This window comes from Sapajus apella, unplaced genomic scaffold, assembly GCF_009761245.1.
Source record: "Sapajus apella isolate SASKATOON/1434 unplaced genomic scaffold, GSC_monkey_1.0 scaffold174, whole genome shotgun sequence".
In the NCBI taxonomy this organism is placed as follows: Eukaryota; Metazoa; Chordata; class Mammalia; order Primates; family Cebidae; genus Sapajus; species Sapajus apella.
The window spans coordinates 1,670,798-1,690,709 of record NW_022437114.1 but is presented as its reverse complement, the minus strand read 5'-3'; the positions used below and the strand labels follow the sequence as shown (position 1 = coordinate 1,690,709).

Genomic DNA, 19,912 nt, shown 5'->3' with positions numbered 1-19,912 from the left:
AGTTTCACTGAAAAATTGCAAAAGGCAGAGCAGCAGGGGAAAGACAGGCAAATTTATTTAGCATATAGACATGAGCATCTTTAGAATGAAGACCCAAAGGCAAATGGGATTGGTTAAAAAGTACAGGATCCAATGCTGACTGAATGGGGAAATGCAGCGAGGCCTGTCTAGATTATTCTTGCTCTCTCTGAGCAGCCTGCCTGCCTGTCTTCTGGGTGTGGGGCAGGACCCTCTGGAATGGGGGTTTTATGACCTATAGTAACAAGGTGAGTCTTATGGCCAGGTCATTACTTTACGGCCAGTTTTTACACAGATAGGGCAGAGGGAAATTGAGAGTCCTATTTTTAGGTTTTATGGCTGGCTTTGGGGTAAAGGGGCTCTGGTTTCTAGGGCCCGCCTAGGGGAAGACGGATTCTAGTTTCTGTGGCCAGCCTTAGGGGATGATGAGACTGAGAGTTTGGGGCAGAAGGTCAATGAGAAGAAGCTCCTGCTTCTGAGGCTGCTGTTAGGGCCTTCATTTGGGGTATTTGAGCCCCAAGGGGGTTTCTCATGATGTGCTGCAGGCCTGTGTACCCCACAGGCCTCTCTGCCTTCTAACTTGGTTAAACTCATCAGAGTGGTGTCACGGACCTGGGAGAGGAAAGGAAGGCTGGTTCTTTCCCAGGGCTTCTAATATCAGGCATATCACCCTTCCTGCAGTTGTTCCACAGCTCTTCATGCCTTTTCTTTTTTTAAGATGGAATCTCACTCTGTTGCCCAGGCTGGAGCGCAGTGGTATGATCTCTCTTGGCTCACTGCAACCTCTACCTCCTGAGTTCAAGCAGTTCTCCTGCTCAGCCTCCTGTGTTTGTAGCTGGGATTATAGGTGCACACCACCATGCCCAGCTAATTTTTGTATTTTTAGTGGACACAGGGTTTCGCCATGTTGCCCAGGCTGAGCTTGAACTCCTGACCTCAGGTGATCCGCCTGCCATGGCCCCCCAAAGTCCTGGGATTACAGGTGTGAGCCAGCATATCAGTGTCTTCATGCCTTTTCACTTTGTTATTTTTGGATGTTTTTCTTTTTCCTCCCCGGCCACTGGCATGTTGGTCGTCACATGGGGGAAGTGGTAGGTCTGAAGTGACCACTACTGAAGGATCTGCTGGGACAAGTCATGGTGCAGCCTGCACGAGGTGATTGTGTTGGGGTGTTGGGGAGGGGAGGTGTCCAAGGAGGGCTTGTGGGTGGAGGGTGTGGCTTGTGCAAGGGCCTGGGAGCCTGAAACAGCCTGAAATGGGAATGGGCTGGGAGGGGTCCGTGCATGGCCACAGCCCAGCTATAGCCAGAGGCTCAATCCCCACTGCAGCTCTGCTTTTCACTGCCGGCCACCGCTCAGCCTTTCACTGCTGGCCACCGCTGTGTCTGTTTGCCCACCCATAAATTGGGGGTGATTATGGCAACTCCCTCTTAGCTAGTGTTTGGCCTATCCTGAATCTGGTGTTTTTGTTTTTTTTTAATTTTTAATTTTTTTTAAACTAGAATACCCAGTGTAGGTGTGTTTGTTAAACAAAGGTTGAGTCCACCCGGTGGGTGGGAGGTGGGAGCAGGGGAGTTACAGGGGCTCACTCTGGTTTTCATAGGGCACACAGGAAGGGAAGAATGAAGCCAGGCTAGTGGCCTAACACCAGCAGGTCTCACCTCAGAGCACACACAAATCCTATTGTGCCAAGATATATGAGAGAGATTTAAACATTTAAAGAAAAAAGTTTAATTCCTATGCATTTTTTTTTTTAACTTTAGTTTACCCTTCTTATTTCTTCTCTTTTGCATTCTTGTAGGTAGGCACCTAATCCTATGCATTTCTTTTCATGTGCATTAGGAGAGAAAATGAGCTACTGCATGAAACCTTTCATTTTTTACAGATGTAATCATAAAGATTCCAATCTTGAATGAATTTTAAACCCCTAGTGAGAGGGCAGTTTAAGGAGAAATTCTCTAGAGTTGGTATTCTAGTGGTTCACTGATATAGCAGATATAGCCAGGTGTACCAGCTACGGCATCTGTGCGGGGAGAGCTGCAATCTGAGAAGTGCCACCCCTCAGGAGCTAGGCTGTGTGGTTGTGGGGCAACATTCCCCAGCCACACCACCCATTCCTCACTTTTTTATTTAAGACAGCGTCTAGCTCTGTTACCCAGGCTGGAGTACAATGGCGCAATCTCGGCTCACTGCAACCTCTGCCTTCCTGGGTTCAAATGATTCTCGTGCCTCAGCCTCCTGAGTAGCTGGGACTACAGGCATATGCCACCATGGCTGGCCAATTTTCATATTTTTAGTAGAAACAAGGTTTATCATGCCGGCCTGTCTGGTCTCGACTCGTGACCTCAAGTGATCCACCAACCTCAGCCCCCCAAAATGCTGGGATTACAGGTGTGAGCCACCACACCCGGCCCCATTCCTCACTTTAGCCTCAGGCAGAGAAGCCAGCGTGATGGGGAAACACTTGTGTAAGAAGGTGTCCAATGTGGTGTTGCAAATCAACAGGAAACATTGCCAGCAGCCGCAGCGAGCCGCAAGTGAGACGGAAGTGAGAGAGCATGGATGTGCAGAGCTTCCTGCAGCCCTGAGGGTGGTCAGTGCGGCCTCTGCATCCACAAGGAAAAGGTGGAGGATGTTCAGGCCCAGGGGTTGCTCCCCAGGTTTCTGTGAGAAACCCGTGGCACAGACAACCACACACGAGTAGAACTACAACCGTGGAATCTGAAATTTAGTGTCTTATACTTGGTTCTAAAATTAGGTTGATTTAAATTCAGAAGTGTGCCCTACTCTGACAAATGTTAAAGTAGACTAATAGAAGGCACATTTTGACACAGAGGCCCTGGGTTTGAGACTCCTCCATCATCCCTAAACCAGAGGAAGAATTGCTGTGTGAGCCAGCGATATTTGATCTGATTTCTGTTTAGTTTCTGTGATGTAGCTGTGCTACCTTTAAAATAAAAACAAAAATTTATCTCTTTACAATTCATTCCTACTTCCAGGTGAAAAAAATTTTTATTGTTGAATGAAAAATATTTCTATCGTGTTATTGGAAAAATTGTATGTGTTCTCTCCCAGCTCAAGATACCCCCAATATTTTAACAGATAGAAAAATAGGCTCGGCATGGTGGTTCATGCCTGTAATCCTAGCACCTTGGGAGGCTGAGGTAGGAGGATGGCCTGAGCCCAGATTTTGAGACCAGCCTGGGCAGCACAGTGAGACTCTGTCTCTCAAAAAATAAATTAACCAGACGTAGTGGCACGCGCCTGTAGTCCCAGCTACTCTAGAGACTGAGGTGGGAAGATGGCTTGAGCCCAAGAGGTTGGGGTTGCAGTGAGTTGTGATTGCACCAATGCACTCCAGCCTGGGTGACATAGTGAGACCCTGTCTCAAAATAAATAAATTGGACAATGACAAAATGAGCAATGGTGGAAGGGAAGTAAACATTTCGCACAGGAAAGGTAGTGTAGGGACAACGTTGACCACCAAGTAGTGAAGGTGGGGCTGGGCAGCTCTCTATCTAAAGCCCTGGCCCTGACAGGCGGCCCTCTCCCTCAGTGACTGCTGCTCTGGGGGGTCCACTCCCTGCTGTGGCTATTCCCGCATGCTTCATCATCCCCTGCCAACCCCTTTATTGACATCACCCTTAGTTAGGTGCAGCCATTTCCTGCAGGGCCCCACATGAACATGCCATTCACCCCTGTGCTCCAGCCATCCTGAGAGCCTCTCAGTTCTGGGGCCACCCTGAGCTTTCTGCACCTTGATAAGTCCCCCACAGACCCCTCTGCTGTGCCCCCAACTCCGGCCCGCTCTTGCTCACCTTCGGCTTCTGGAGGGCTGTGCTGGCCACAGTCTGTGCTGGTGGCAGCTGGGTGTCCATTGCTGTTAGGCTCTGGGGTGGGATCCGTGTTGCCTAGGGTCTTCATTCTGTGAGGGTGGCCCACTTTGTTCTGCCCTGGTCACTGTTCCTTCCAGTGCTGGACACCGTGCCTAGCACATCACAGTTGCCCAGTAAGGAGCTTGTGATGAGCCTAATGTTCATGGAGGAAGCTGAAAACTAACAAACGCAAACATTGGCTCTAGGTTTCATATAGTGAAGTTCTGGGCAGAATTTGGTTGGCCGTAAGTAGAGCTTGAGGGCCTGGAGAGAATGTGTAGTCCTTCAGGTGTGCGTACCTTTGGGGGATCTGCACAGAGGCCAGGTGCCACCTACCCAGGGCCTGAGCAGTTTGCAGGGCCCAGTGCAAAACAGTACATGGGGCCCTTGCTCAAAGAGCATTGAGAATTTCCAGAGAGCAACAGCAGAGCACTCACCCAAACCCACGGCCGTTCTAGCATGGGGCCTGGACCACTGCTCAGGTGGCCAGCTGCGAGGCCTACCCTGCATCCACACCCAGTTCCCAGCTCAGTGCCTGGCCCAGGTAAAGCCGTCCTGCTTCCTTCCTCTCTCCCTCGGCCACTCACTCATTTCCTCATCACTCACTCCCTCACTCATCCATTCTCTCACTCACTCATTTCCTTGTTTATTCATCCCCTCATTCTCTCACTTATTTCCTCACTCATTCATCCTACTATTCATCCATTCTCCCACTCACTCCCTCATTCATTCTCTCATTCTCATTTATTCACCTCCTCATTAATTCACCCATTCATTCACTCATTCCCTCATTCATCCCCTCATTCATTCTCTCACTAATTTCCTCATTCATTCCCTCATCACACATTCCCATGCTCACTCATTCCTTCGTTTATTCATCCCCTTCATTCCCCTCATTAATTCTCTCATTTATTCATCCCCTCACTCATTAAATCATCCATTCATTCACTCATTCACTCATTTATTCATCCCCTCATTCATTCTGTCACTCATTTCCTCAATCCATTCTCTCACTCATTCACTCATTCATTTATTCTTTCATTTCCTCACCCATCCATTCCTTCACTCATTCCCTCATTTATTCATCCCCTCACTCATTCTCTCATTCTCTCATTTCCTCACTTCCTCATTCATTCCCTCCCTCATCCATTCTCTCATTCCCTCAGTCTCATTCCTTCATTCATCCCCCATTCCCTCCTGCTCTCATTCATTCCCATTCTCATCATTCCTTCATTCATCCCCTCATTCACTCATTTGTTCATTCACTCACTTATTCCTTCCTTAATTCCCTCCCTCATTCATTCATTCTCACTCATTCCCTCATCACTCATTCCTTCATCCCTTGTGCATTCACTTATTCTCTTATTTCCTCATTCACTCACTTATTCAGTCCCTCACTCATTCATTTACTCACTTCCTTATTCCCTTGCTCACTCCTTCATTCACTCATCACTAATTCCCCCATTCATTCATGCACTCACTTCCTCATTCATTCATTCCCTTGCTCATTCATTCCATCACTCATCACTCACTCATTCCCTCATTTATTCACTCATTCATTTCCTTGCTTATTCATTCACTGACCCCTTACTCATTCCCTCACTCATCACTCATTCCCTTAGTCATTCATTCCCTCACTCATTCATTCCCTCACTTGCTCATTCCCTCACTCACTCATGTCAGTGCATTTTTTACATTTTTCTCCCTCAAAGAGAAACCAAAGAGAGAAGATGGGGCTATGGTAGGCACTCTCTTCCGGTACCTGGACTCAGTCAGCACCTGGGCCTTCACCTGTCCTGCATAGGATGGGTGCTTGGCTCCTCCTGAGGGAGAAGATAAAGACATCATTTTGTCACTCACTCATTCATTCACTCACCCACTCCTTCCCTCCTTGTCCTATCAGACAGATCTTTCCAGTGACCTTCTGGGAAGCAGGCAGAGGTATAGTGCAGGGACAAGCCCTTTTGCAGCTCACATTCCCATGGGAGGGGACAGAGTGCTACCAAGAGTACAAGCAGATCTGTCATGTCAGATGTCAACAAATGTGCTGGAGGAGAAGGCAGGGCAGGGCCTAGGGGGGGCCTCACTAAGAATACGGCCAGTGAGGAGGCCGGCATAGTGAGGACCAAGTGGACGTGGAGGATGGGGAGAGGGGAGGCAAGGAGGCCAAAGGCCCAGTGCCCATAGGCCTCAGCAAGAACCACAGCCTTTATTTTTATTGAGGTGAGATGGTAGCCACCGGAGGATGTTGAGCAGAGAAGGGCCGCAGTCTGACTTGCACGTTAACAGACCTCTCACCTCCATATGGAAACAGACCAGGTGCAGGTGAGAAAGTGGGGCCTGCCAAGGAGGGCGCTGTTGCTGTCCCTCAGATGCTGGTGACAGCCGTGCGGCTGGAGGGGAGCCACATGATCCTGGCCACACTCAGAAGGGGAGCGGCTGGGTCAGGTGTGGGCGTGGAATGGAGAGGGGTGTGGAAGATGCCCAGCAGCAGGAGGCCAGGTTCCCTGTGCTGAGTAGGGAGGGCTGAGGCCCCACATGGGGCCCTGGAGGAAGCCCAAGCCACGTGAAGCTGGTGCAGGGGGCAGCCTGGGCTTCGTCCTCCCCAGTGGCAGGGCAGGGTCTGCAAGTGGATATGTGTGTTTAGAAATCTGCTCCAGGTGTGGATGGGAGAAGATAAACTTCACACATGCTGATCCGGGAAGCACTGCTGGAGTTGGTATCAGGTGACAGGCGTGGCTCAGCCAGGGCTCAGCCTGTCTCGAAAAGGGCCTGCTGTGCTCTCTGCAAGGAAGGTTGTCATCCAGGGTCCGAGGCTGCTATGACAGACAGACAGATGCCATTCCGAAAACATCAGGTTTATTAGGATTAGCTGTAGTGTACACTGATTCCTTGAGCTCTAAACGGATACATATGTGCCCCGCAGACAGTATACACGCGGGGATGTGACCCAGTCGCAGTGACATAGCAAACCCGACAGCTGGCTTGTGAAGCCATCATGATCCCAATAAGGTCTATGTTAGCAATTGGTGAGAGAAGAGAGTGAGATGGGACCTGCGTCGGCCTGGGGGTGGGGTCCGAGCAGAGCCTGTGGGTTTTCAGAGCACCCACCAGTGCTGCCACGGTGAGCCCAGAGCCACCTGGAAGTGGAGGGAAGCTGGGTCACTGCTGCAAGGGAGGGAGGCTGACTCTCTACCCCTCACCGCTTCAAGGAACCAAGGCCAGTAGGTTTGTGGCCGTCACCGGCCGCAGGTGGCATCTTTCTCTAAAAAGCTTTCCAGGCATGAAATCCATTTCTGTATGGACCGGGCTATGTTGACAGTGGCAGTTGTTCCCTGTGTCCCAGGCCTTTGGATCCCCTCCTGGCTTCTGCCCTCCTCTCACCTTCTTGAGGCCAAGCTGTGCAAGACCTGGCATCCCTTCCAAGCCTCAGTTCCTCCCTCTCCCTGTGCTGGTGCAACTCCAGAGCTCAGAATGTCGGCACGGAGCTGTCAATACCGAGAAGGAACTCAACTCAAGGCTTCATGGCTTTCCAAGACAGGGCTGGCTCTGAAGTGGCCATGCGTGAGATGTTAGGCACGCTCATGTGTGGGGCCCTGTGCAGGCTCCTGACCCAGCAGGGAGACATGGTGGGTGGATGTACCAGCCCCTTCCAGATGACATGAAAGAGTCCCAATTTCAGGAAAGTTTTCCTTTTAAATGTTGGTGATTCTTTAACCAGGAATGCAAATACTACTGAAGTGTCATGTGTGTCTGTGAGAGCCTTCATGTAAATAAAGTCATGCATCTAAAGAGTCCCTGGTCAGGCTGCATGCCGATATTTAATTTGGGGAATGGCGATGGCATCACATGCGTCTGGGGGAGGCGGCGGGGAGGCGTAGGGACTTTTGTGTGACTTGCTCTATCACAGCTCCTGGGGAGAATTACAGATCTGAGCCCAGGGCTTCTCTGGGCTTTGGGAAAGGGTTCCTGCTTTTCCTGAGCTGAGAAGCAGAAACATTCCCATGGCTGTCCTGCTGCCGGGGCTGACTGAGCAGGCAGGGCTGGCTTTCTCTCTCAGCATGCATTTTACATTTTTCTCCTTCAAAGAGAAGCCAGGGAGACAAAATGAAACTACAGAAGGCGCTCTGTGGGGACATGGGCTGGGTCAGCACCCAGGCCCCCACCTGCCCCATGTGGAGTGAGGGCTTGGCTCCTGCCCTAGGGCACAGAGTGATCTTCAGCAGGGTGATCTGTTCCTGGCTCTGCCATGGTGTGGTCAGGGCTGCTGGAGGGAGGGTGGAGGGGCGCATTCTCTAGGGACCAAGGTTAGCCTCCAGAACAGGGCCTGGGAGAGCAGTGGCAGTTCCTGCTGTGGGAGGAAGAAGGGCAGGAGCCCCCGATGCCTAGATGTCACGTTGGGGGCCCTGGTGGGAAGTGGCCCCCTCTTCCGTGGCCCCAGGATCCCTAGATTGCACCTTCTGCAGGGCTTCAATGGTGGCAACACCCTGACCAGGGTCATATTTGCACTAAGGGGCCTCCTGACGTAAGAGCAAGTCCCATTTAGAAGATGAAAGTATTCCCAAGGCGGTGACCCCCCACTTATTGCTGGCACCAAGTGAGGCCAAGGGCAGGACTGGGTGGTGTTGGCACCTGAGAAGGGCAGACTAGGCCTAGGGCCTCGGCTCCAAAAGGTGATGCCAGCCTTGGCCTTGGGTGAGGCCTGGCCTGGCGTGTCCTGCTGTGGCCTGGGGCAGGGCTGGGAGTACCTCCATTCCCTGCTCTGGGTCACTGAGTGCTGCATGTAGACCTGGGCAGGGAGGACTGGCCTGCCCCTGTGCTGGGACTCTCTTCTCCTGCCACCAGAGGTAGCTGTGCTGCTAGCACTGACACTCTCAGGGTAGCTCTGGGCCGTAGGTAGGCCCAGGCCCAGGGACCACATCCCCATGGGCTGCCACTGCTCCATGGTCCTGGAAGGGCAGGAAGGGCACCAGACCTTGCCCATAGGAAAGGCTGCTGGCTCAGCTCCTAGAGCATAGGGCCCTCTGGCTCCACCACCGCCCAACCCGTCCAGTTCTATACAATAGCATCAAGCTCCGATTCCTTTGATTGCTCAGATTCACCTTGCTCCCTCCCACCTACCCACCAAAATAGTCTCTGCTTTAAAATATACATTATATATTAGACATATCATCTTCAATACAATTCTCTCATAGCATCAGGTAAAATTAGTGACTCCAGAGGGAAAGCAGCCTTTGTGAGTACAGACAGTACTCGGGCCAACCTGAGTCTCCCCCTGGTGGGAGGGGAAGGGCAGGGAGCAGAGAAGAGCCTCAGTTTCCTGCTCAGTTCTTTTTCTGAGCTAAGCCTCACCCCCCTCCCCTCCACAAAGCCTGGCCTTGGGCTGACAAGGAGCCCACAAAGTCATGGGTGGCTGCTCATTTTGAGGAAGTGCTGGGCATTTTCTGGGTCTCAGAGGGGCACATGAGTCTGCCCCAGGGAGCTGGCCCCTGTGGAGACAGCAGCCACCTCATCACATGGCCAGAGAAAGGCCACCAAGTGGAGGCCAGTGAGAGACGGCGCTGGGGCTCGAGCAAGGGGTGGGCAGGAGGGAGGCACCTCCAGTTATTGCAGTCTGGTGTCCTGGGAACACCAGGGATCCCTGGAACCCTTGTGGGAGCTGGGAGAGGCAGGGCAGAGGCTTGGCTTTGTTTTAAGTGGATATTTTAGCACAATCTTTGTGAAAAATCACCTGGGACCTTTCTCTTTTTTTGCATAAAGTGTCTACCCATGAAGGTAGGTCCAGTGTCTAACAGCCTAATGTATAAAAAAAAGTCTTTTTGTTATTTTTTAGTAAATTGTGCTAGGGATTTCTCCAATTTCTGGGTTTTTGTTTTGTTTTGTTTTGTTTTTTGCAAGCCACATCTGCAAAGCCATCTCTGCCCTTCCCCTGCCTGTGTCCCCTAGATCCTGAGCTGGGCACGGGACAGTGCATTCAGGGTGGGGACGAAGTTCCTGCCACGGACGTCCTTTGAGAGACCCACATGTTTATTTCATGGAAGACAGAGTTGGTGACTTCAGGAAGCTCTTTGTGGAGAACATGGTAGGCACCTTCATAAATCTGCAATGAGGAGAGACTCGGAATCAGTGCTATACCATCAGAGGTAGGTGCGGGGAGCAGAGACCATGGGCAGCAGGCAGGGGTCTACAGTGTTCTCCGGACCCTCTCCCTGTGCCCCGAGGACGTGGCCCTGACCTCCCATCATTAGGAGGCCAATACCTTTCTGTCAGATGATGGTTCAAATGCATTGCAATGTCCCAACGTGTTCCCGAACTTCCTTTCTCAAATGCAACCTTCCTTCACTCTACATCTCTCCCCATCCCTGGAGCCGTTTCTGTGTCTCCGAGTCAGTCAACCTTAAAAGAGGGGGTTCCACTCCTGGCCTCACATCCTGACCTCCACGGGGTCCTCAGCTCAACCCAAGCTGACTTGCATTCCCGCCAACCCACGGTGGCTATCCTGGCAAAGTCTCCGGGGATTTCCATTGCCGTGGCAGGGGACGCTGTGCTCATCATTCATAAGCTGCTCACTCTTATGTTCTAGAAACACTTTCTTCTCATGGTTCCATGGCTTTAACTTCTCCTGGTTTTCTTCCAACTGGCAGTGCCTTCTCAGTCGAGGCTCACCCACTGGCCTCTGCAGGCAGCTGGACTACAGGTTTGACTGTGCCCTCCTTCACTCTCCCTGGTCACCTCGCCTATCCAGTGGTTTTAAAATCCACCCTGAGCTGATGACTCTGGAAGAATTCACATCTCCAGCCAGACTTTCCTTCCGCCTCTAGACTGCTGACCTGCCATCTCCATCCGGATTCCTGGTGGGCACCACCAGACTTCAGTGCAACTCTAACAGGCATCTCCGGGTGGACTCTGGCCATTGCTCACGTCAGTCTCTCTGCCTGGCATTTCTGGTCTCATCACAGTCGCCTCATTGAATGAACCCAGGGTTCATTCTTCATGACAGTGATCTCACTCTCTGCCGCCCTGCCTGGCCTCCCCTGCCTTGGTTGTCACTGTCCCCCACCTCCTCTTTACCCCCACTCCAATCTCCCCATGGCCACTGGGGGATGCTTTTAAAATGGAAATCAGAGCACATCACTCCTTGGCTCAAAATGCTCGGGTGGCTTCTCATCTAACCAAGAGAAGACGTCTAGACTTCCCAGGTGGTGGGGCTCCCCTGCCCCCCCACAAGCCCCCCTGCCTGGTGTGTCCTCACTGGCCGCTCTTCTCATGGCTGTGTGCCTATGCCAGCCTCGGGTCCTCAATCTCGCTCTTGCATCGGTCTGGAAGGTTCTTCCACTGGCTCTTCTTGCCAGCAGACTGCAGGCCTGGCTGTCCCATCCCCATCTAAAGTGTTGCTTTCCTCCCTGTCCACCTCTATCCCTGCACTACACTCTCCATCATCATCCTGTTCATTTATTTGTTGATTGCTCATCCCACCAGGATACAGGTTCCCGGGGGCAGGGCAGAGTCTTTGCCTGTCTTGTTCTCTGGGCCCAGCACAAACTTAGGGCCCCATAAACACTTGACTATAAGAAGCAATGAGTGGGTAGCTGGGTGAATGAATAAACAATCTTAGTGGACTCCTTTTGCAGGGACTTGCAAGGGTTCACATTGGTGTAAGGGTGTGGTCTGAGTGATGCTGTCACTCATGAATGCAGTGTTCCACTGGCTTTTAAAAAATATATTTTGCCAAGCATGATGGCTCACACCTATAATCCCAGCACTTTGGGAGGTCAAGGTGGGTAGATCACCTGAGGTCAGGAGTTCAAGACCAGCCTGACCAATGTGGTGAACGCCCATCCCTATTAAAAATACAAAAATTAGCCAGGCATGGTGGTGGGCACTTGTAATCCCACCTACTCAGGAGCCAGAGGCAGAAGAATCGCTTTAACCCAGGAAGCAAAGGTTGCAGTGAGCCAAGTTTATGCCATTGCACTCCAGCCTGGGCAACAAGAGCAAAATTCCATCTCAAAAACAATATATATATATATATGTTTACATATATATTTACTTATTTATGTATTTATTTTTGGCTGGGCATGGTAGCTCATGCCTATAATCCCAGCACTTTGGGAGGAGGCAGGAGGATCACCTGAGGTCAGGAGTGAGACCAACTTGGCCAACATGGTGAAACCCCATCTCTACTAAAAATACAAAAATTAGCCAGGCATGATGGCAGGTGCCTGTAATCCCAGCTACTCAGGAGGCTAAGGCAGAAGAATCTCTTGAACCTGGGAGGCAGAGGTTGCAGTGAGCTGAGATCACACCACTGCACTCCAGCCTGGGTGACAAAGCGAGACTCTGTCTCAAATTAAAAACTTTTTTTTGAGATGGGGTCTCACTGTGTTGCCCAGGGTGGTCTCAAACTCCTGGGCTGAAGTGATCCCCGCTACTCAGCCTCCTGGGGAGCTGGGATTACAGACATGCACCACCGCACCTGGCTCAGTGCTTTTAGACTCTCCAGTATTAATAAGAGCCAGTTTTCCCTTATTTTTTTCATTTGTTTTTCTTCATCTATGAGTCTATACCGGAGCTAATACGGGTCAGCATCTGCAAATCAGTAATGATGCCAGGGACACACTTCACAGTATGCAAAGATAGGAGCCTTTGTCTGCACAGTGGGGAGAGAAGAGAAATGATGGGACTTGAGTCCAGAAATCTCAGTTCCAATCCCAGCTCTATACTTAGTGGGCGTGTGAGCTGAAGTGAGTTATCTGGACTCTTTATAACTTAGTGAAAAATGGCCATGGAGCCAGGGGGCAGGCCCAGGGCAGCACAGTCCAGGGAGCCCCAACTGTGTGGACCAGGATGTAAATATGCCCCTGGGCTTGGCCTGCCAAACCTAGCACAGAGCATCTCCAGGGATAACACTTGATGGGTACCCGGTAGGTGTTCCTCCCTCCAGGAGGTTTTTCTCATCAATCAGACAAACGAAATGAGCATGTCTGGATCCCAGAACCACATTGCCCATCTTAAGAGGCCTTTTGAGTTAGTCCATTGCAGTCTTGGTATCCAGTATTCCACATAACCAAGCTGCAGGGCCTGTCCTCAGGGCCCCTGGCTGGAGGACCAGCTCTTGCAGGTTCCTTTGAAGATCAGGCTCTATCAAGTCCTGCCAGCACCCGTGTGCCCTGAGCCCTCTGGTGGCCACAGCCCCCAGGAGACTGCAGCCACTGCTGGTGCAAAGGGAGGCTTGGGCATCACATGCATCCTTGGAGCTTGGACATGCCTCTCTCTGGAGATGTGATTTGCTCAGTGCCCAGCTGCATATTCTTTTCTTGCCTATAACATCTTTTGATTGTTCTTTCCTCTTCCCCTTGAGGCTCATCATTCATTCCAAACAATCAGCAAATGACTCGTGTGTTCTCTTGAAATTCATAGGCAACTGGGATTCCTTGTATTTATTTCTTGGCCAAGCACACTGGTCCCTATCCCGAGACCTGGGAGTTGGCCCTCAGGGGTCTGGGCAGATATGCCCCAAGGGGTGCGGCCTCCCCCCCCAAACCTTGGGGGGAAATGGGAGGTGGCAGCTGCTCACCTTGAGAGTCTTGTCCTGGCTCTTGGCTGATTCCATGAGCAGGTAGGCCCCTTTGCTGTCACATAGGCGGTCGGCAGAGCCCTGGAGCAGCAGGAAGGGCACAGTGAGCTTGGGGAGGGCGCGCTCCACCCGAGAGACGGCGTTCAGCAGCTGGATGCCGAAGCATACCTTCAGCCCTGCCCGGCAGATCAGGGGGTCTGAGTTATAAATGTCGACCTGGAGGAAGAAGGAGAGTTCCATCAGCATGGGCGGGGCTCCCTTTCACAGGCCATTCCTATTTCTCAGTAGCTTTTCCTTCTGCTCTGGGCTGTAAGGTTGATTCCATTCAGGTCCGCTGGGCTTGGGCATGGCTCTAAGGGCCAGCCGCGTTCATCCACAAACCTCATCTGCACCACTTGTAATGCCTCTCCTTTCAGGCTTGAGCATTTCACATACACATGGGTGCCTGGAGAAAATTTCAAGTATTGGCTGGGCACGGTGGCTCACACCTGTAATCCCAGCCTTTCGGGAAGCCGAGGTAGGTGGATCACTTGAGTCAGGAGTTCGAGATCAGCCTTACCAACATGGTGAAAGCCCGTCTCTACTAAAAATATTAAAAATTAGCTGGGTGTGGTGGTGGGCACCTGTAATCCCAGCTGCTCAGGAGGCTGAGGCAGGAGAATCCCTTGAACCTGGGAGACGGAGTTTTCAGTGAGCCAAGATGGAGCCACTGCACTCCAGTCTGGGTGACAGAGTAAGACTCTGTCTCAAAAAAAAAAAAAAAAAAAGAAAATTTCAAGTATTAATTTGTATTTTTAAAAATATAAGCAGTAGCATATTGTTCACAGCAATTATTTCATTAAAAAGTAGCTACGTAGCAGTTTTATCATTTCATTTTGTTCTCTGTCTCTGCTGATATGGTATCCACCCAGTGAAATTGGATGAGGGGCAAACCGTAAACTGCAGGAACAGTTTACTGGGGCCTGTGCTGGAAAGCAAGGGCCTGTGTTAGGAGTCCCTGGAGGGGCTTCGGCCGGGCACTGACGATGGGCTTTGGAATGAGGGACATTCAAGCGCAGGTCTGAGCTACAGTGGGCTGTGGCCTTGGTGCCCTCCAGGGCTGCACAGGGTGATCAGAGTCTCTGACAGGGAGGCCTGGGCTCTGGCGGTGCCCAAGGCCATCTCTGTCCCTCTAAGGGATGTGGGTCCTCCCTCCTCAACCACTAGCCCATGGCTGCTCTGTCCCCTGTCCTTGCTCTCCCTGGCCTGTCTGGGTTCTGGCTTCACTCTTCCTGCCTCCATAGAGACAGTTCTGCCTCCACTGCCCTGATCTCTGGCATTTGCCCCACAGTATCTGGAGAGAAGTTTCTAGGAATCTCTCAGGCCCATAGGGTCAAGAGTGAGCCCTTGATTCTTCTTCTTCTTCTTCTTATTATTATTATTTTTTGAGATGGAGTCTTGCTCTGTCACCCAGGCTGGAGTGCAGTGGTGCAATCTTGGCTCACTGCAACCTCTGCCTCCCCAATTCAAGCGATTCTGTTAGCTCAGCCTCCCAGGTAGCTGGGCTTACAGGCACCCACCACTACACTAGGCTAATTTTTGTATTTTTGTAGAGACGGGGTTTCACCATGTTGGCCAGGCTAGTCTCGAACTCCTGACCTCAGGTGATCCATCCATCTCAGCCTCCCAAAGTGCTAGGATTACAAGAGTGAGCCACCATACCTGGCCTCATGATGCTTTTTCACTCATGTTTGTCATCCTTGCCAGTGGGTTCTTGGCGGGTTGGGGAGGGGCCACATGGTGAGAACTGAGTGAGGATCAGAGAGTATGTGGGGACGAGGAAAGAACGTGCTGCCAGCTGCTCCCCAGGCGACCAGGATGCCCACTGTGCTAGGACTCAGCATTTCCAAGAGGTGGGCTACAGCCCCTTCTGTTACCACCCCTACAGGGCCTCGGCCAGAATTCCAGACCATACCAAGTGGGAGAGGCTGTCCTGCAGTCACCCCTGCCATCCCTGGATTCCTTCCCATGCCGGGGACTAAGCACCAAAAACCAGACCATTTGTGAAAAACCACACGAGACAGATTAACCACTTCCTGCAGCTGAGCTGGCATGAATCCTGCTGGGCCAGGCCATCTGCTTGGAGGTTGTGAGGACACAGGACTGGCAGGGCAGTGCACGAGGGCCTGTGGCCAGGTCCAGCCACAGGGCGTGCTTCCTCAGGGTCAGCCAGGAGCCTTAAGGGAAGGAGGGCTGCGGGGCCCATAAAAAAAGCCTGGGGCTTGGGGTCAGTGGAGTCCCCAATAGCAGCACCATCTACCAGCTTGTGCTGGGCTGCAACGCGCAGGGTGTCATTGAGTAATAAAAATAATAATAGCTATGTCTGAGCTCTGGCTGTCTGCCCAGCACTAAGTGTTTTTGTGTGCAGTAACTCACTGGACCTCCATAACTGCCCTGTATGAGGAATTGATCTCATTCACTCCATTACACAGAGGAGGAAACTACAGCACAGAGAGGCTTGTTAACCTGCCTATTAGTTGTCCCGATTTTTGTTCTCCCCTACAGAACCTTGATGTTTCCTGGGGTACACAACTGCTCAGAATAGAGACTACATTTCCCAGCCTCCCTTACAGCTAAGTGTGATCACATGACCAACTTCTGGCCAATAGAAAGTAGCCAGGGGCTGTGTGCACACTGTGAAAAGGGTTTATTTTCCCCTTGCCCCATAAAGAGAGTAAGGGCCATGTGGACAAAGTTCACACCTGGATGCTACAGCAACAAGATGGGTGTCCTGATGCCAAGAAGTCACCTCCTTTCCTTGTTAGGCTGCTGTTGTTGGGGGTCTGAGTTCCAGCAGGCTGGCCACCACCCATCCCATGCTGTCTCTAGGGCTCCTGTGGGACCTGTGGGGTGGGGGCCGCACTCTCGCCTCTGCTGCCAGCAATGTCTTAACGACTGCCTCCTTCCTGCCTTCTACTTTGCCCCGCTGACCCCAAGTGTCCCGAGTACAGCAGGCCCTCAGGGACTCTACTTCTGAGTTTAATTGCACTGATGGCCCAAGCAGCTTCCTGCTCTTGGCTTTGTTTTCATGTCTTGATCACGTAGGCCCTGTTTACACAATGGCCTATTCTGGGCCTGGGGCCCAGCCACCAGATGTATCGTGGAAAGGGCAGGCCCCTGATGTGAACTACAGCCCAGACTGGAGGTGAAGGGCAGAGGGAAACTGAGACCAGGAGGTGGGGGTGGGCTATACCAGCTGGGGAGACTGAGGAACAGAGGGCCCAAACCCTCCCCTCAAGCAGCAGTTCTGGCCCAATCACAACGGCCTTGGTTTTTTGACCAGCTTAAGGTCTCAATCCACCAAAAGTTCTAAGAGTGTGTCTTGTGCCTCCCAGGAAGGAGATAGCCAAGCCCCTTCCTCTCAAACCAGGCCAAAGCCCAGAACATGAGTTCATTCATTCAATACGAAGGATCAAAGTGTCAGTCCCCAAAGATTCCACACTGCTTGATTCCCCTGATGTTTTGTTCTTCACGTGACAAAACTAGAGAAACAGAGACCAGACTCACGGCTGTCAGGGCCGAGGAGGGTGTGGGGAGGGTAGGGAGTGGATGCAGCTGTAAAAGGGCAACTTGAGGGGTCCTTGTGAGGATGGAGCCATCTGTGACTTGACTGTGTCAAGGCCAGTATTCTGGATGTGATATTATCCTATTGTTTTGCAAAATATCACTGCTGGGGGAAACTGGGTAATGGGTACATGGAATGGTTCTGTATTATTTCTTACAACTGCTTGTGAGTTACAGTGATCTTAAATGAAAATTTTAACTAAAAACAAGTAACAAAGGCCCAGGCTTTGGCACCATCTCTCACATCCCCACCTTCCTGTTTGGTCCACCATGGCTCCCACCAGCTGAGACCAGGGTCTGTTGGGGACGGCAGCTGGAAGCAGGAGCCCAAGCTGGAGACCCAGGTCCAAGTGACTCCCTCCCTGTGGTTCTAGGTAACTGATTTCCTGGAGAGCCCCCATTGGCTGAAAGCTGAAGTCTTTTTTCCCCCCAGGGTGGTGGTTGGGAGTATGGTAAGGCTCTACCCCTTCCTGGGGCTCAGTTTCCCCATCCAGGGAACCCCAAAGCTTCCTCTTGGGTTTTAAGTTTCACAAGCTGGCCTCCTGTTGAGCTTGACACCCAGGAATATACCAGCTGGGGCTTCTGAATTTCCAGCACTGTCTCTCTGTGGGAAGAAACTTTGCACTAACGCCCAGTAAATACAGCTGCAATCCTCAGCTGGGAGTTTTCTTACACTTATGGTTGAGCAAAATCTAGACACAACCCCTGCAGTTAAATCTCTTGACCCATTTGTTTAAAAACCGTTCCATGATGAAATCCAATATCACAGTTTAATTAGAATACTGTGAAAAATAACGAATGCGTGGAGCCCTTGACTCTTTTACTAGGTGCTGTAGCAAGTGCTTTGCTCATACTTGCTCGTTTAATTTTCACAGGAACCCTGTGACATAGGAACTATTATTATTACCTTTGCACACACTAGGAGATAGGTTCAGAGAGGTTAGGTGACTCACCCAAGGTTATACAACAAGTAAGAGGCAGAGCCAAGGTAAAAACCTAGGCACTGTACCACTGCCATCAGCATTTTTAGCCACTCATCATGCTCTGCTGCCCGTCTCGAGAGAAGGTGAAGGGCAGCGCTGGGGCAGAGAGAGCCGGGAGCTGTGCAGGTGGCAGGGCCACTACTGCTCTCAGAAAAGGCAGGAGTGGTCCCTGGTAAGGACGAAGAGCCGATGGGCCTGACAGATGCTGAAGTGAACTCGTGGGGCCCAGAGGTTACTGCCCTTCACAGCCAGCCAGAGGGCATGGGAGAGCCCTTCTGGGCACAGACAGGTAGTACCCTCCCGAATGCACCCCTAATCACAGAGAAATACAACCCACAGGCTTCATCCCTGTAGGTCTGTCCACAGCTGGCTCTTCCTGCCCCTCCTTCCCTGTAATCTCCCTTTTCCTATGGAAGCCTCACCCTTCCACCTGCACTTCAGAGCCCATCCTCGAATTCTCATCTTCTTCTTCGGTTGTTTAGATCTCTCTTAATCCATCTGTTTCCAATACAGGGAAGCCTTCTCTGGCACAATAGAGAAAGAATGCATGACAGCTCTACCCAAGTGATCTCTGTGAAATTTACAAACCTGTGGGCACCCTAACAGGAACTAGCAGGTCTTTGCAGAGATGACGTCTTCATTTCCCACCTTTGTCTTGAATAGGAGACATAATTTGTGGTGGAAAGAGCTTCCGTCTCCTATCACAAACAGCTTTTCTGCTCTTAGCCTAATTAACACTGTCTACTCCACTTTCAGGCCTCAGCTCAGCCTTCGCCCTGAAGGGGAGGCCTTCCGAGACCCCCACAGGCTCTGCTGTCCTAAAGCCCTTCTCCCACACAGCACTTGGCCTGGTCTGTAATCAGCGCATCTCTTCCCGCATGTCTGCCCGACTTGAGGGTCAGGGCTCTGTCTGTCCTGCCCTTTGCATGTTCCACATGATGGCTGGCACAGGTGAAGCCCTTGGTAAACGCTGGTGAAATGGATGAATAAGCAAGCCATTCTCTGATCCAGCCCAAGAAGTAGCACTTCTAGGTACTGAGAGACCAGTACAGACCTCAGGCCAGGTGGGAACCGCTGGCCACTTGCTGGCCAAGGGACTGTCCACAATGGTAATGAGACCTGGGACCTTCAGAGAAACTGCAGGCCCTCGTCATTTCATTCAGTGAACGGCTTTTCTGCTTGCACATGTGAGGCCCCGACAGCTTGCTTTTGGGGCTGCTTGGCATTGCTTTCCTTCAGTGTATCATGCTGAACCCCAGGCCCATGGAATATCCTAAACAAAAAGAAGAATGTACTGTACCCTGGGCGCAGTGGCTCATGCCTGTAATTCCAGCACTTTGGGAGGTCAAGATCACTTGAACCCAGGAGTTCAAAACCAGCCTGGGCTACATGGTAAAACCCTGTCTCTACAAAAAATATAAAAATTCCCCGGGTGTGGGGGTGTGCACCTGTAGTCCTTGCTACTGGGAAGGCTGAGGTGGGAAGATTGCTTGGGTCTAAAAGGTGGAGGCTACGGTGAGCTGAAATCACACCACTGCACTCCAGCCTGAAAAAGAGCAATGTTTTGTTTTGTTGTTTTGTTTTTGCCTTAAAAAACAAAACAACAAAACAAAACAATGTCAATGTCCTGTGGAAGTTCGCCTGAATTTGGAACATGCCGAAGGCTGGAAACACCTGTGCTTGGCGTGGCCCTGGTGCGCTTCCTCTCCCACATGTTCCTTCCCCAAGCCTGTAGCACCCTGGGCACTGCTGTAAGCCCCCAGAGGGCTCATGGCACTGGGTCTCGGGCATGCAGAGGCAGGCCTCATTTCAGACTCACAGATCTGTACCTGCCCCCCTCTGTGGAGAACCCTGTGG

The 19,912-nt window shown here is 51.5% G+C and overlaps 1 protein-coding gene and 1 long non-coding RNA gene across 3 annotated transcripts in view; one reads left to right on the top strand and one right to left on the bottom strand.

Moving 5' to 3' along the window:
* Positions 1–916: 916 nt before the first annotated feature.
* LOC116542817 lies at positions 917–2,973 on the top strand. Its single transcript, XR_004265362.1, has 2 exons — positions 917–1,173; positions 2,523–2,973. It is a non-coding gene; the product is annotated as an uncharacterized LOC116542817 (long non-coding RNA).
* A 3,758-nt stretch (positions 2,974–6,731) lies between these two features.
* MGLL (monoglyceride lipase) overlaps positions 6,732–19,912 on the bottom strand; it is a 135,553-nt gene continuing 122,372 nt past the window's right edge. For both annotated transcript variants that reach the window (XM_032267970.1, XM_032267969.1), the window contains exons 7-8: positions 13,470–13,685; positions 6,732–9,992 (exon numbers count right to left, since the gene is read on the bottom strand). In XM_032267970.1, the coding sequence (XP_032123861.1) occupies positions 9,867–9,992; positions 13,470–13,685 (342 nt within the window). In that variant the 3' untranslated portion in view covers positions 6,732–9,866. The remainder of the gene's footprint in view (positions 9,993–13,469; positions 13,686–19,912) is intronic.